General features: G+C 26.8%; 3 protein-coding genes across 7 annotated transcripts; 2 read left to right on the forward strand and 1 right to left on the reverse strand.

Annotated features, from left to right (window-relative positions):
* The first annotated feature begins 80 nt into the window (after positions 1-80).
* LOC122627453 (60S ribosomal protein L10a) lies at positions 81-2,268 on the forward strand. The gene is made up of 5 exons (XM_043808542.1): positions 81-219; positions 567-722; positions 1,212-1,360; positions 1,755-1,927; positions 2,037-2,268. The coding sequence occupies exons 1-5, from the start codon at positions 215-217 to the stop codon at positions 2,205-2,207; spliced, it is 654 nt and encodes a 217-aa protein (XP_043664477.1). The 5' UTR covers positions 81-214; the 3' UTR covers positions 2,208-2,268.
* Positions 2,269-4,166: 1,898 nt separating this feature from the next.
* Positions 4,167-12,598, forward strand: LOC122627682 (tyrosine-protein phosphatase 10D). 5 transcript variants are annotated; one of them, XR_006326908.1, is made up of 21 exons: positions 4,170-4,543; positions 5,563-5,904; positions 6,374-6,670; positions 6,757-7,077; positions 7,231-7,506; positions 7,589-7,918; positions 7,998-8,312; positions 8,385-8,705; positions 8,855-9,142; positions 9,226-9,429; positions 9,521-9,626; positions 10,331-10,557; positions 10,632-10,708; positions 10,769-10,903; positions 10,978-11,100; positions 11,172-11,320; positions 11,416-11,551; positions 11,640-11,706; positions 11,788-11,886; positions 12,034-12,208; positions 12,289-12,597. XR_006326908.1 is itself a non-coding variant. In XM_043809007.1 (20 exons), coding segments are annotated over exons 2-20 (3,798 nt in total). In that variant the 5' UTR covers positions 4,167-4,543; positions 5,563-5,579; the 3' UTR covers positions 12,291-12,598. The 5 variants fall into 5 exon arrangements, 2 of the variants coding, with proteins under 2 accessions (XP_043664942.1, XP_043664941.1); XM_043809007.1 differs by lacking the exon at positions 12,034-12,208 and having other exon boundaries at positions 4,167-4,543; positions 12,289-12,598; XR_006326909.1 differs by having other exon boundaries at positions 4,168-4,543; positions 6,380-6,670; positions 11,788-12,208; positions 12,289-12,598.
* A 124-nt stretch (positions 12,599-12,722) lies between these two features.
* LOC122627683 (thioredoxin-like protein 4A) lies at positions 12,723-13,566 on the reverse strand. Its single transcript, XM_043809008.1, has 3 exons — positions 13,310-13,566; positions 13,057-13,193; positions 12,723-12,972 (listed from the first exon to the last, which is right to left on the reverse strand). The coding sequence occupies exons 1-3, from the start codon at positions 13,385-13,387 to the stop codon at positions 12,759-12,761; spliced, it is 429 nt and encodes a 142-aa protein (XP_043664943.1). The 5' UTR covers positions 13,388-13,566; the 3' UTR covers positions 12,723-12,758.
* Positions 13,567-13,624: the final 58 nt, after the last annotated feature.

A 13,624-nucleotide genomic window follows, 5' to 3' on the forward strand; every position in this document is an offset into this window, starting at 1 on the left:
TAGAAAATTTGGATTGATGTGAAACTTTATAAACCTTTCTTATATGCTTTATTCTATGTTTTTAAATTAAATTTTGAATATGAGTTAACCATCTAATACTTTTATTACTTTACGTTACTGAAGTTACTGCTTGAGCCACGTAGTGTTTCTTTCCGGTATTACTTCTTGAGAAGGACAGTCGAACACCTACGGTAGTCCTATTTGCTTTTGCAAAATGACGTGAGTTTTTTATCTTTCTATATCATATTAATCCGTAACATTTGCTTGTAAATATATTTATAAAAAAAACAATATAATACGTATTGATTTATTAGTGCGTTTAATTTTTTTTTCTAAGAAAGTTATTTAGAAAACTAATTATTAAGCATCACGTTTTTTTTAAAGTCAGTTAATTGTTGATCCATATTACTTCATAAATTACCAATGATACTTTTCAACGAGAATATTAGAATACATATTTGTGAGAAAAATCAAATTTTCTTTTATTCATTGCTAATTAGAAGAAAAAATTTATTCTTATAAATTAAAATAGCGTACTATTTTGCATTATAACCTCTACGTTATAGGTCCAAAGTATCGCGTGATACTCTCTATGAATGCGTTAATGCAGTACTTCAAAATTCGAAGGACAAGAAGAGGAACTTTCTGGAAACGGTGGAACTACAAATCGGACTGAAGAATTATGACCCACAAAAGGATAAGCGTTTCTCAGGCACCGTCAAGTATGTTTTAACCTGACTATGAGGGTTCTTTTCGGAGTTTAATTATTATGTATTAAAAAACAATTTAATTTTATAAAACACGAAAAGGTCACTTCATTAATGATCAGGAAGCTAGGCTTTCGCCTGGCGGACCATTACCCAGGGTCTTAAAAAACTGGGGAGGTATTGTACCGTTATATATATATTCTAGGATCATGTTTCTTGATCCTTCCGGTAAGTTCATATAAAACGTGGTGGCATTTTCAAATTTTATGCACATTAATCAATATTCAATGATGCTATTTAAGCATGTATTATCTGATCTACAAATCTATGCTGTTGAAATTCTAATTTTACTGAGAATATTGATATTATGCAATTTTATTATTATATATAATCAATTTAATAAATAATTCAATTATAAAATAATAAATCTATTTTGATAAATATTTTATAATACTTTACAAATTATTATCTAGTTTGTATGCATATATTAATTATCATTATCAGGTTAAAGAACATTCCTCGACCAAAGATGCAAGTATGCGTATTGGGTGATCAACAACATTGTGATGAAGCCAAAGCAAACAACATCCCGTACATGGATGCAGAAGCTTTGAAAAAGTTGAACAAGAATAAGAAATTTGTAAAGAAACTAGGTACAATATCAGGCTTTTTTTAGTTTTACTATTATACTACAGTAAATGTTTTGTTCTAAATTAATAGAGATATTTAAATTATCTTCTATCTATAGTATATACATACCTTCCCAAAAGCACCATCATTAATTCTTATTTCTAATATTGGTGGTCGTCGAAAGGAAGGAGAATAAAATTCTACACCGGGTGAGGGCAATGTGATTTTCCATGTTGCTCCTCAATGTGTGTAGATACAAAATTTTTAATAATATTGTTAATTATGAGGAATTCAATTTATGTATATATTAATATTACTGAAATTGGATAAATATTTGTGTAGACACGAAATAATATAAATATAAATACATAGAAACACAACATATCAATATTCTAATGAGGTTTATCACTTTAACAGCAAAGAAATACGACGCATTTCTGGCTAGTGAATCTTTGATCAAACAAATTCCACGTTTGCTGGGTCCTGGTCTGAATAAGGCAGGTAAATTCCCTGGTCTTCTCTCTCACCAAGAATCCATGGTCGCAAAAATTGATGAAGTAAAAGCTACGATTAAGTTTCAAATGAAAAAGGTAAATTATATATACGTATAACGTAATAACTTTAATTAATATTAATAATAAATAATAATATAATTTTCATATATTCTCTTCTATAATAAGAACCTTTATTTTCGAATAGGTACTTTGCTTATCAGTGGCAGTAGGACACGTAGAAATGACTCCAGACGAATTGGTACAAAATGTACATTTGTCAATCAACTTTTTAGTTTCATTGTTGAAAAAGCATTGGCAAAACGTACGTTCTTTGCACATCAAATCTTCCATGGGGCCTCCTCAGAGATTATTCTAATAAATTATTAATATTTATACACGATGGGTATAAAATGCAATAAAACAAATAAAAAAATATATACATATTGTTTGTTACATATAATTAAGTTATAAACCCAAATTTTTTCTAACATAGAAAGGCTAAGTCAAGAACCTGTATCCGTTTGTCTATAACGTTTTACTTTAATAGCAGAAAACTAAGAGCATGACACATTGTCACCATGTGTTCCATTTACGGTTCTTATTTACACTACTCTCGAAAAATTAAACGAAATTCGAGATACGACATAAAGAGTTACGACAAAAAAACAAGATATGAACGAATAAATGCGTTTCAATTCAATGAAAAATATTTGGCAGGAAATAAATATCGCTTTTATGAAGATATCCTTAAAAGTAGTTGCCAATAAAAATAAAAAACAAAATCCAGATACCTGCGACTTGTATTTAGAGAAAAATGACCTGCTAGAGATTTCTAAGGGCAATTTGGTGTGCACGTGCAGCTCCACAAAGGCGCAGGTCTACCATTCAAAAGCTAGCTACGCTATTTTTGACAAGTTTTATAAGGGTTGCTCTTGAGACTCCTGGGAGGCTCTTGAAGAAGCACATGGTGTCGTATACCGTTGTCCCATCAGCAATGCTACTAGTCTGTTCGAGTGTGTCCTAGCGACAAGATACATACCACACTACGTTTTTATTTACGATATTTTAATAGTTATTGTTTTTTTTTTCATTTTATTTTTCTTTCTATTTCTGTTATAAATCATTATCTACATTTATTATCATTAATTATTTTACTTCAAGACGATTTTGAACTTTTACCGTGAAATTATTCTTTCGATGGATAATATCCTAATGGAAAAAATCGAGGAATGAAATGGAAATTTTACAGGTAATAAATAGCAATATATATTATCGCAATAGAATTTCTGAATAAAATTATAACGTGGGGGTGAGATAGAAATATTTAGGGAAAAGAAGTGGTTAGATATTATGATTGGTGGAAACACGAGTGTCGGATAAGAATAAATGGATGTGATTTAGAGGTAGTGGTTCGTGAAGGGGTAGTTTAATAAAAAATGGGATAATGAATCAGAATCATCTTTATTGACGATATTGAAATCTTTATCGATATCTTTCGATGGATATAAATTTAACTGTAAGATAAAAAATAATAAAAATTGTTTTAAAATATATAAGTCATTACTATTCGCGATTTCTCTTGTATTATCTCATTCGTATCCACCCACGTGCTTGTGAAGTTGTCGATAAAAAGTTTCCAATGGTATCGGTAAAGAAGATTCCGACGTCGGCGATAAGGAAGATTTCGATATAACTTAATTACCATATCGCGTCTTTGCTAAACTCCGCCCATTTTTACTCCCTCCATCACAATTTGTATTTCCACCAATCACAGCTAAATTTATCACTTTGCTAATTATCCCACTACCTCTAAAATCCGCCCATTTTTACCTCATCATTCACCAATCATAACCTTTAACTATAGTCAATTCCTTTCCCCCCAGCATAAATACTATTTTATCTACATGCTCCCATTTGATCTAGAATCCTTATTACTATTATTATATATAAATGTATCTTTTGAGGATAGTAACCTCTGATACGTGTTAACATTATTGATTTTATATTAACAATATATATGAATAGCGAATAAAAAATTTCTTTTTCTTTCAATACGTTCGAGTATGAATAAGGAAATTAAAATGCACATTATGAGTTAAAAAAAAATCAATTATACATATGAATTATATTGATTAAATGATAAATATAAATATGTGAAAAAGAAAAAAGAAGAATTGATCGTCGATCACAAAGAAGAAAATAGTAGGATCGCGAAATAGAAAAATGCACATTTTTTTGTTGAATATTAATTATTGATCACTGAAATAACTAAAGAATGTATATTTTAATAAAAATATAAAAATATCTTGGATCGTTGAAAAAATCTATAGTAGTTTATGTTTGATCAATAAAGTGATCACGAAGTGTCACTTTGAGTGAGAGTGGACGTTCTTATCAGCGATATCAGTGGACAGCAAAGGCAACATAACGAGAAAGATTGTCAATGAGTGAGTTGAACAATGATTAGTATCAGGAAGCCATAACGCTTTTAAAGTTTCACGTTCTTGAAATATTAGTAATCATTGGAATTTTCTCGAGTCAATACCAATTATGTCGATGACAGTCTATTTATTGGAATATAATGCTGAGATTTGCGCGAAGTGTAAAACGTGAAATTCGTATTTATTGTGTTTATTGAAAGAAAAAAAAAAGAAAGAAAGAAAGAAAGAAAAACAAAACACATTGATTGGATCTAACGATCGAGTTATGAAGGCAAGTTGATACGATAGAAATAATAAGCTTTACTATATTAACAGAAAGAGAACGAGAGAGAGAGAAAGAGAGAGAAAAGAGAAAAGAATATTCGAACTTTACAAAAATTCATTGCTCGACTTAAATGTTATAAACTAATTTAATATTACAAATTCCGAACTCTCCTATAATTTTTAATTTTTATAACTTTATTTTTCTTTGTGCATATCAAAAATTTGTTTAGTCTATCAAATATCGATTTCAAATTTCGATAATCGGATTTTCAATAGATTTCTGATTTCAAATAATTAGATAAGATTGATGAATATCTATGTGTATATATATATATATATATATATATATATATATATATTAATATAATACAGATAGTATAATATGTATACATATATACATATATTCTATAACATATTAATTATACAAAAAATAATTATATATATATATATCTATTTCTTAATAAAAATAGTAATATGATAAATTTCACTGACTACTTGAAATCTGGTTTATATATTTATTCTTTATATGTTTGCTTACTTTTTTAATCGTTATCTATCATCTACCGTATCTTTCGATTACAAGTATAAACCTGGTAAGAAAAGAACGATGTAGATATTTTCTCTTTCACATTTTTATCCTGACATATGATTTTATCGCGTTATAACGAGTTATATCCTGCATCGGTTACATCCCGTGATAAACAACTGTTTCTTCGTGAATGGTTTTCTATCTTTGTTGTTAACGATGTTGAATGTTCATCAGCAGAATATGTATCTTATTAATATAAAATTAATCTTTTTAATGTTACACTATTTTCCAATTGATCATTAATAAAAATATATAATAATAACAACATTGGTAAACATCGTTAAATGCGAAATAATAATAATAAATAAAACTAACACGTAAAATGTACAATGCAAAAGATATATTAATACGATATACATATATTGTATAATATATTGATTATACAAAAATAAATATATATATATATATCTTTTTTATTTCTTTTAAATATAATACAGATAGCAAGTTGAAAGAGATGATATCAAAAAAACGTTTACAATTGTTGCTTTACATTTTACGAATTTTTTACGTATTCGGAGAGGAGGATACACATGAAAGAAATGCAAATTCTGAAATAATATCGAATGTTATTCAAGAATACTCTTCCTTCGATAAGGACGAAAATTTATCTAATAATAAAACGGAAGGAGACATTAATGCGCTTACAAAAAGTTCCATTCCATCCGAAAAATACGAAGATGTGGAATACGATGAATGGAATTTTTTACAAAAATTTAATAACGATTTATTTGAAACTCGTTTCGATCTGTGCGAACAATCAAACGTGTCAAACAGAATGGGTGAGTTTGCAAAAAATATCTATGTCTAAATGTATTTTTTTGGTTTTTATATTGTATTATAGTTTATACTAAAATAATATTATATTATACATATATTATATATTATATTATATATAATTATATATATATATATAATTTCATTTCCGTCATTATATTATAACTATAGCTTTATCTATCTACATGAACTATATACCAAATTTACTTAGAAATACATTTCCAGAAATTATGTGAAGTATAAAAGGTTGAGAAGCATTGTTTTAAATTTTATCGGATTTTTCAAATTTTAAATCAAATTTTATCGGTTTTTAAAATTTTTACAATTATTTATTTGGAGAAAAAAAAGTATGTTGAATATTTCATTTATTAAATTTATAAACTATAATACGAAATATGGAGATATTTATTGAATTTTCGAAAGAAAAATAAAAAAAATTAAATAAAAAAAGAGAAGAAATACATTTTCATATAGTTTTAGAAATTGAAGAAGTAACGCGTTTGAAGGTAGAAACAGTTGATACTGAAAGAATATTAATTTCTTGGATGGCGCCATGTTCACCTATAAACAATATTCTTATTAATTATACTGTTGAAACATATTCAAATGATGAAATTAAACAATCGAAAGATATAACGAGTACGTTATCCTATATAACGTACAACATTACCGGACTTAATCCATGTACATCTTACACGTTTAAGGTGTTTGTAATCGCAGGAAATAATAAATCAAATGGTGTTAATATAACAATAGAGACGAGTTCTAATCGTGAGTATAGTTTATAATATATATATATACATTTGACGCTTTATTATATACTTTAAAATTGACCAATGCACGTATTTATATTTTAGTTACCTATATCGAAGGAGTCAAAAATTTACGTACTAATGAATTTAATAATGTTGAGATAAAAGATATGAACGATATTGGCGTGAAATTGACGTGGGATCCTCCCGAAAAATATATTAAATGTATTGATTATTATAAGGTCATACAATGCATTAAAAACTCTTGCAATGAAAATAATACAAAAGTTAATGTTACAAATGCTACAAGCTATATTACATCTGGTCTTGAACCTTGTACAGAATATATTTATACTATTAAAATAATATCTTCATCATCTACAGAATCAACTGGAACAAGTATATCATATGTGACAAGAATAATAAGTAAGATATTTTATAATTTTAAATGAAAAAAATGATTATGTACTGTATGATTACATAATTTATATATATATATATATATATATATATATATATATATATATATACATACATACATACAGAAATATAAATACTATCAATATAACTTATTCGTAGCACCAAGTGAACCACAGTCATTGAAAGCAGAACCTGGTGATTTTGCTTTAAGAATTCACTGGCTACCACCAATGATTGGCAATCAATGTGTCCAAAAATATTGTATTACAATATCTAACATGTGGTTATATTTTTATAACATGTGTACCACAAATACATCGGTAGTTATCAAGGATTTGCATGCTTGTACTTCCTACATAATTCATGTTATTCCAGTTAATAAATTATCTTTAAATGGAACATTAGCTACTATAGAGGGAAAAACAGATAAAAGTAGTATGTAACACAGTGACATTAAAAATTTGCTTATTAAATCACATGGTCATATAATTATATAGAATTTATTTTAATTTTGTAGTAACAGAATCTCCTATATTACATGCAAATAAATGTGGGATCTATAATATATCAATGACATGGTGTATTAAAAAGGTATCAAACAATAATTGTACTTTAAAATCTTTAGTAGTTATGTGTAATTATGTGAAAATCAATGGGCATGGTTATACACCAAAATCAGGGGAAATTAAAAAACGCTTGGATAAACGTATAATATTACCTATGTCTGAAAATATAACTGTGACAGATCTTAGCCCTTATACAACATATTCATGCCAGGGAATTATTGTCAATGAGGCAGGGAACAGTTCATTAAGTGAACCAGTAAATGTTACAACGTTAGAAGATAGTAAATATTATTTAGAAATGCATATTACTCTGTATAGCACAGATATAGAATATTATAATATTATTATTTCTTTTTTCAGTACCATCTCCACCCATTCTTAATGTAGAAAATATAACAGATACTCAATTTACTTTTGTTTGGAAGAATCCTAAATGTCTACCAGGAATAGTGACACAGTTTGAAATAATAATTACATGGAATACACTTTTTGAAAGACCAGACTGGTGTACTAATGATATTTTTGGCAATGTTACCATTAGAAATATTACTGATTCATCATTTAAATATTTAGAAGGAAAACCATATACAAATTATACTGCAAGTATTAAAGCTAGAACTGCTGCAGGTTGGAGTAATGATAGTACATTGATAACATTTCTAACATTACCAAAAGGTATCTTTTATATAATATTTTTTATTACTTTTTATAAATTTCAATAGATTATAATGTATAAACCTTTTTTAGTTCCAGGAATCGTTTCTAATATTTCATGTGTTATTAAAGAAAATGAAAATAATGTTGTTAATCTAACATGGGGTTTACCATGCCCCTTAAATGGAAAAATTGAGTCTTTCTCTGTATTGGTGCATGGTACAAGAAAGGGTTATAATCCACATACTTTTTCTGTTAAGAAAAATTATAGTAATATTGTGGAGAAAACTTATTCAATGTATCTTTCATCACTAAAACCAGAATATAATTATACATTTAATATATCAGCTAAAGTTAGTAATGTTGAAACTTGGGGTTTATCAGCAAGTTGTGATATTTCATATCCTGCTGAGAGTATGTATTTCATTCTTGTCCCATATACTTATTTTTTAAATTATCAATTATAGACACATGTTTACTAATAATTTTTATATAATGCATGAAAAGTCATTGATTTTTCAACTTATACAAATATATATTTATGATATAATTTATTATTACAGTTCCACCAGAACTTAATGAAGAATATATAAAATCAATTAGCATAGATCCATATAAAGCACGCAGATCTACTACATCAGTCACCATTTTGCTTCCATTATTTTCTGATGATAATGGTACAATTAAATATTATGCTATTATGATTTCAAGAAAAGGATTCAATGTTGGTTCAAAGACTAAATTTAAAGTGACTGAGCAGACATGGCCAAATACTTCATCATGGGAGGAATCCATGAATAATGATTTCTCTATAGTTTATCAAGCTACTGGATCACATTGGTCTCCTTTTCGTGAGTAAAATATAAATGAAAAAAGAAAAAAAAAAATCTTTGCTTAAATATATAATTCATAAATATTTATGTATTCATTTTAGCAAATTACGTTGTTAACTACGGACACATAAAAGCAGTAAAGTATGTACTTGGTGAAGATACAGCTTGTAAAGAAATATCATCTAATACGGATGAACAATTGTATTGTAATGGGCCACTTAAATCAGATACATGGTATGATGTTAGAATGCGTGCATTTACTTCCGAAGGTTTCAGGGATTCGCCTGTTTTTTCGATAAAAACAAGTTCGTATTAAACAGATGTCGCAATAGAACAAAAGCTATGCGCTACATTCTTATTTATTATTCTGACTACAGAATGTCATACACATTATAGATGCAGAGTTGAACGTTGGCGTTGTAATTGGAATTGTGCTTGGAATTTTATTCTTGGGAATTTTGACAACAATGATGCTTCTTGTACGAAGATGTTCTCCGTATACGTAAGTTCAAATTCTTTTCTTTTTTTTTTATTTTATTTTATTTGTATAGTCTTTTAATAATTTAGAACTTTTCTAATATGAAAATGTTAAATAATTATTTTTTAATTAATGTAAAGATATTCAATACACATATAGTTAGTCACATTGGTCAGTTATACATTTGTGAGAAATAATCAATATTTATTCTGTGACTCAGAAGGATGTTATAGCTATAAGAACCAAGGTTACTGAATGCATTTGTCATGAATGCAGAGTATGTGTCACTTCACGTACAGCAGTTACAAAAAGTGATGGTTAACCACCAAATCATAATTAGTTACACTAGATATGTTTATCATGATTGTATTTAAAATAAAGTAATACAAGTAGTGTTATAGCTTCATTACAGTTAAGTCGCTATATTTAGTTATGGCTTTGAACTCTTGGCGAAGAAAGTCATATTTTTTTTGGATAAAGTGCGTGTATTAGAATTTGTTACTGCAATTTGAGAATCATTTTCTCATTATTTTTTTTATTTGAATACATTTGATTGTATGATATTAATGATTATTATTTATTATAATTTATATCATTGCAATTGGATATATTCAAATAAGATTCTGTGTAATAAATTCTGATTAATGATTTGATTCATTATGATTAATGACTTGAATTATGAAAAATTCTAGATTAATAAATAAGATAATTTATTGTTGTCATTTCAGAATATTTCGTCAAGTTTTAAATTCTGATATGCCTGGGTCACCATTACCTACCCCATTTACAAGAAAAAAATTTCTTGCACATTGCCAAGAACTTATTGACAATCCTGGTAAATTAAGCAATGAATTCAGATTGCTTCAAACTTTAAGCGTGGATCTGCAAATGCCAACAAATACTGCTTGCTTGCAAGCTAATAGAAAAAAAAATCGATATTCAGATATTCTACCATGTATGGATCATATTTCGTTTAAAGATAATGATTCTATATATAAATCATATTAATTTCATATTTTATGCTTACAGATGATTTCTCAAGAGTAAAATTAGAAGTAATTGATAATGATCCTAACACCGATTATATTAATGCTTCATTTATAAAAGTAAGTAAATTAGGAAATTATAAATTTGATATACATTATAATATATAAATTATATGATAGGGTTATAGTGGGGAGGATGAATATATAGCTTGTCAAGGACCGAAAGAAGATACAATATATGATTTTTGGAGAATGATAGATCAATATGAAATAAATATTATCGTTATGTTAACTCAATTAGTTGAGAAGGGTAAAGTATGTATTATCTCAAATAATATTAATAAATTGATAATTATTAGGATAAAATATTTTTATACATTATTTTCCAGATAAAATGTCATCAATATTATCCAACAATTAGAGAAACTTTTGGATATGAAAATATAACTATACGATGTACAAGCGAATTAGATTTTAGAACATACACTCAAAGGACATTAATATTACAAAAGGTTTCTATTTAATAGAAATTATTTTTATTATATTTGTGTTATGTTATATGTTAACTAGTTCATTCTTATAGGAAAATAAAAAAAAAACGATAACACATCTCCATTTTAAAGATTGGCCAGATCATGATGTTCCAGAGGATTTTGATTCAATGATTAATTTTTGTCAAATTATGCGTCGTAATATAGGCACTAATAAAGGTTTTGTTGTTATTCACTGCAGGTATTATTATATATTGATATTAGAGAACAATATTATTTTTTCTAGAATAATATATACAAAAATAATGTATTAATGATGTAAATATATTTTTTTAGTGCAGGAATTGGTAGAACAGGTACCTTAATAGCAATTGATATACTTTTACAATATCTTAGAGATAATAGAAAATTAGATGTATTTGGAACAGTCTATAGATTAAGACATCATAGAATAAATATGGTTCAAAGAGAGGTATGCAAAACAATTAAAAATTATGGAAAAAATCATTGTGTCTATGTAACAGATTAATTACTTTGATAACATCTTTTTATAATTTTAGAGTCAATATACCTACATATATAATTGTATAATGCAGGTGCTTAAAAATCCATATTTTTTGAAAACATGTAAGTTATTTAAAAGTAATAGTAAGTAATTAAGACTCTTTGATAAAACAAACATAACATTAAGCTTTTTTTATAATGCAGATAAACCACCTCCTATGGATCCAATGTATGATAATAACTCCAAAAGTGCGAGTGAGACAACTAATTCAGATGGCAGCCTTACAGTAAATCTTGAAACATGTATGTGACTTTCTCACATATGTAGATTGCAACAGATATTTTATTTGCTATTATGAAACTATTATTCAGACCATATTTATATTATATACTACTGAAGAAAAACAAATTAACTTTATTTTTTTAATACTGATAATGCATCTTATTTAGGAGATTGCAATATTTACTTTATTCTTGCATATCAACAAATATGCCTTGTCAATGTTTGACTTAATGAACACAAAATTGATCAAAACAATTGTGTAATGAATTTAATAAGCAGAATATGAATTATATACAACTCAGAAAGACAAATTTTTATAAAATTACAATTTTACAGACCAAAGTAAGCAACTTAAGCTAAAGCATTAAATACATTCTAATTCATTATAAATAAATAATGGAGTATATCCTTTTTTTTTACAGAACATTATAATAATGAGACTAAAAGAGACATGTTTAAGCATAATCTATAAAGCAAATGTGGGAAAATTACTTTAATTCTTTGATTAATTCTTTTATGTACATATTGTAAACTAGCCATCAATGACATTTATAATATTAAAAGCATGCTTTATCACATATACAGACTACTTATAAGGAATTATTTATAAGGAAATATTTAAGGTAATTGATTGTAATTGTAACTATGATATTATACAAGTGTAAAAGCATTAATTTATAGATTTTTATTGTTATTAAAAAAATACTATAAAAATGTAATACAAGAAATATATATATATATATATATTTCTCTATAACTTTTTATCATTTATGCAACTCTGTTGTTTTACAGATTATATACAAACTGTACTGTGAAGTACACTCAATTAATTCAACGTTTTAATATAAAACAATAGTTTTTATATTTTAAAGAAGTAACTTTATTGGATAAATCAATATCGATATTTTGTAGAATAATCTTTTGGTGAAACAACCAAACCTCGCCCTTTCCTTGCACCTCTATAAACTGTTTCAATAATGTCAATCATTTCCTGCTTATCTTCCAGAGTCCAATTAATTTTATTATTATTTCCTGTACCCAAATCAATCATTATATGTTTATTTCTAAAGAAAAACATAACTGTGCAAGGATCATATAACTCGTACCTAAAAAATGATTTACGCCCGATGTTTTCTTTTATTGTTACAAGAATATAATTGTTGAAATAATTAGTAATCGAGTAAACTTACATTTTGTTGAAATCAGGAACTTCTGTGATGTCAACTAAGTATATTACCGCAAAATTTTTAACCTTTTCTGCGATGTTGTAAAGGACTTCATCCATTTTCATGCATGTTGGATCCCAGTCATGACCGAATCTAATAACCTAACAAAAATATTATTACAGAGAATTTAATACAAAGAAACAATAAATTGACAATTTTAAGAAATTTCATCATCGATATTTATTTAATAATTATAAATAAATAATATAAAACTTACAACAACTCGATCTTCTTCGGACAAAATGGCTTGATCGACTTGCCACCCATTATGAAGATGTGATAACATATAAGACATTTTGCTGTATTTGTAAAATTAATTTTTAAATCACAATAAAGAATTATACATACATAGACAATATATTTTCTATAATTTTAATATTATGCGAGCTCATGAGAATCATCAGATATGTGCATCAACGTTCGATAACGTATTCTTCTCCATATTTGTTAAAACAGCGTTAGTTCGACTTTCTATCACGATGGGCGTTACTGTTCCTTATAGATTCGTATACGTCGGTAAAATGATCACCAA

Source organism: Vespula pensylvanica, chromosome 3 (assembly GCF_014466175.1).
Source record: "Vespula pensylvanica isolate Volc-1 chromosome 3, ASM1446617v1, whole genome shotgun sequence".
In the NCBI taxonomy this organism is placed as follows: Eukaryota; Metazoa; Arthropoda; class Insecta; order Hymenoptera; family Vespidae; genus Vespula; species Vespula pensylvanica.